This window comes from Pteropus vampyrus, unplaced genomic scaffold (genome assembly GCF_000151845.1).
Source record: "Pteropus vampyrus isolate Shadow unplaced genomic scaffold, Pvam_2.0 Scaffold158, whole genome shotgun sequence".
Classification (NCBI taxonomy): domain Eukaryota; kingdom Metazoa; phylum Chordata; class Mammalia; order Chiroptera; family Pteropodidae; genus Pteropus; species Pteropus vampyrus.
Window position 1 is genome coordinate 842,446 of NW_011888939.1, and position 1,088 is coordinate 843,533.

The 1,088-nt window shown below is 69.9% G+C and overlaps 1 protein-coding gene across 1 annotated transcript in view; it reads right to left on the reverse strand.

Annotated features, from left to right (window-relative positions):
• Positions 1 to 254: 254 nt before the first annotated feature.
• NTNG2 (netrin G2) overlaps positions 255 to 1,088 on the reverse strand; it is a 71,068-nt gene continuing 70,234 nt past the window's right edge. The window contains exon 7 of the mRNA XM_011370048.1: positions 255 to 563. Within this exon, the coding sequence (XP_011368350.1) occupies positions 328 to 563 (236 nt within the window). The 3' untranslated portion in view covers positions 255 to 327. The remainder of the gene's footprint in view (positions 564 to 1,088) is intronic.

Here is a 1,088-nt window from a genome sequence, read left to right on the forward strand (position 1 = left end):
ACGAGCGTTTCTCCCCATCTCACCGCCAGCAAAAAAAGAGGAAAACGGAAAGGGGCAGCAGGTAATAGAAAAACTAAGACCAAACTCGCAGGCCGCGGAGGCCAGGGCCCCACAGTGTCCCCTGTTGCAAGGCCTGGGCGCGGGCAAGTGCCATGAAGGGGGCGCAGGGCGGGAGGAGGCCGTCGGACCCTGCTGAGTAGCACCTGGGGGCAGCTCGGGCTGCACCCTTCTCGCCGCCCGGCCTCGGACGCCGGTCCCCGAGACCCCGGACCTATGGGCGCAGGGCACAGGGCGCAGGGCGCGCGGACCCACCCTCACCAGAGGGGCTCAGCAGCCAAGGCGGGCGGCCAGCCCCAGCAGCAGCAGGCAGCCGAGCAGGGTGGCGGGGCGCGGCTCAGCCCCAGCAGCGCGGTCGCAGTCCAGGCCACCGTCGCCGTCGGCCGGGTCGCAGCGGGGCTGCTCGCAGCGCACGCCCGTGTAGCCGCGTGGGCAGGCGCAGCGCTGGTTCTGCACGCAGCTGCCCCCGTTCTGGCACAGCAGCTGGTCGTCGTCGCACACGTTGGCTGCGGGGCGGAGCGGCAGTTAGCTCGGGTGGCGGCCTGGTCCACCCCTCACGTTGGAGCCTCTGCGACTGGGATGCGCGAAGCCCTGGGGGCGTGGCCTAGACCAGGGGGGTGTTGGAGGCTCAGGCGCACTTGGTGCAAAACGTCCCCGCGTGGATGGTAACAAGGGCTAGGCGAGACCTGGCCCCTGCCTCCCTCGCGCCACTGTTCCTGGCTCTCCCCGCTCCCTGGGTGCGGTTCTTCGGATGCACCTGCTGTCGCCTCCATGCTGTTCCATGTGCCTGGAGCTCTCTTCCACCCTCTTCCCGCGCCTAAAGCCGGTCTCCGCCAGGCCATGGGATGGGACGGCCCACCTCCGCCAACTCCAACTAAACCCCAGCTGCACTTTGCCTCCAGCTCCCTTCCCGACCAACCCCAGCTCGGCCTCTCGCGGCTCCCACCTGGTACAGACCCCTATCCCCAGTCGCATCAGGCCCGCCACCCCCCACCTGGCCAGGTCCGCGGCCCCTGACCCCACCTCCGGCC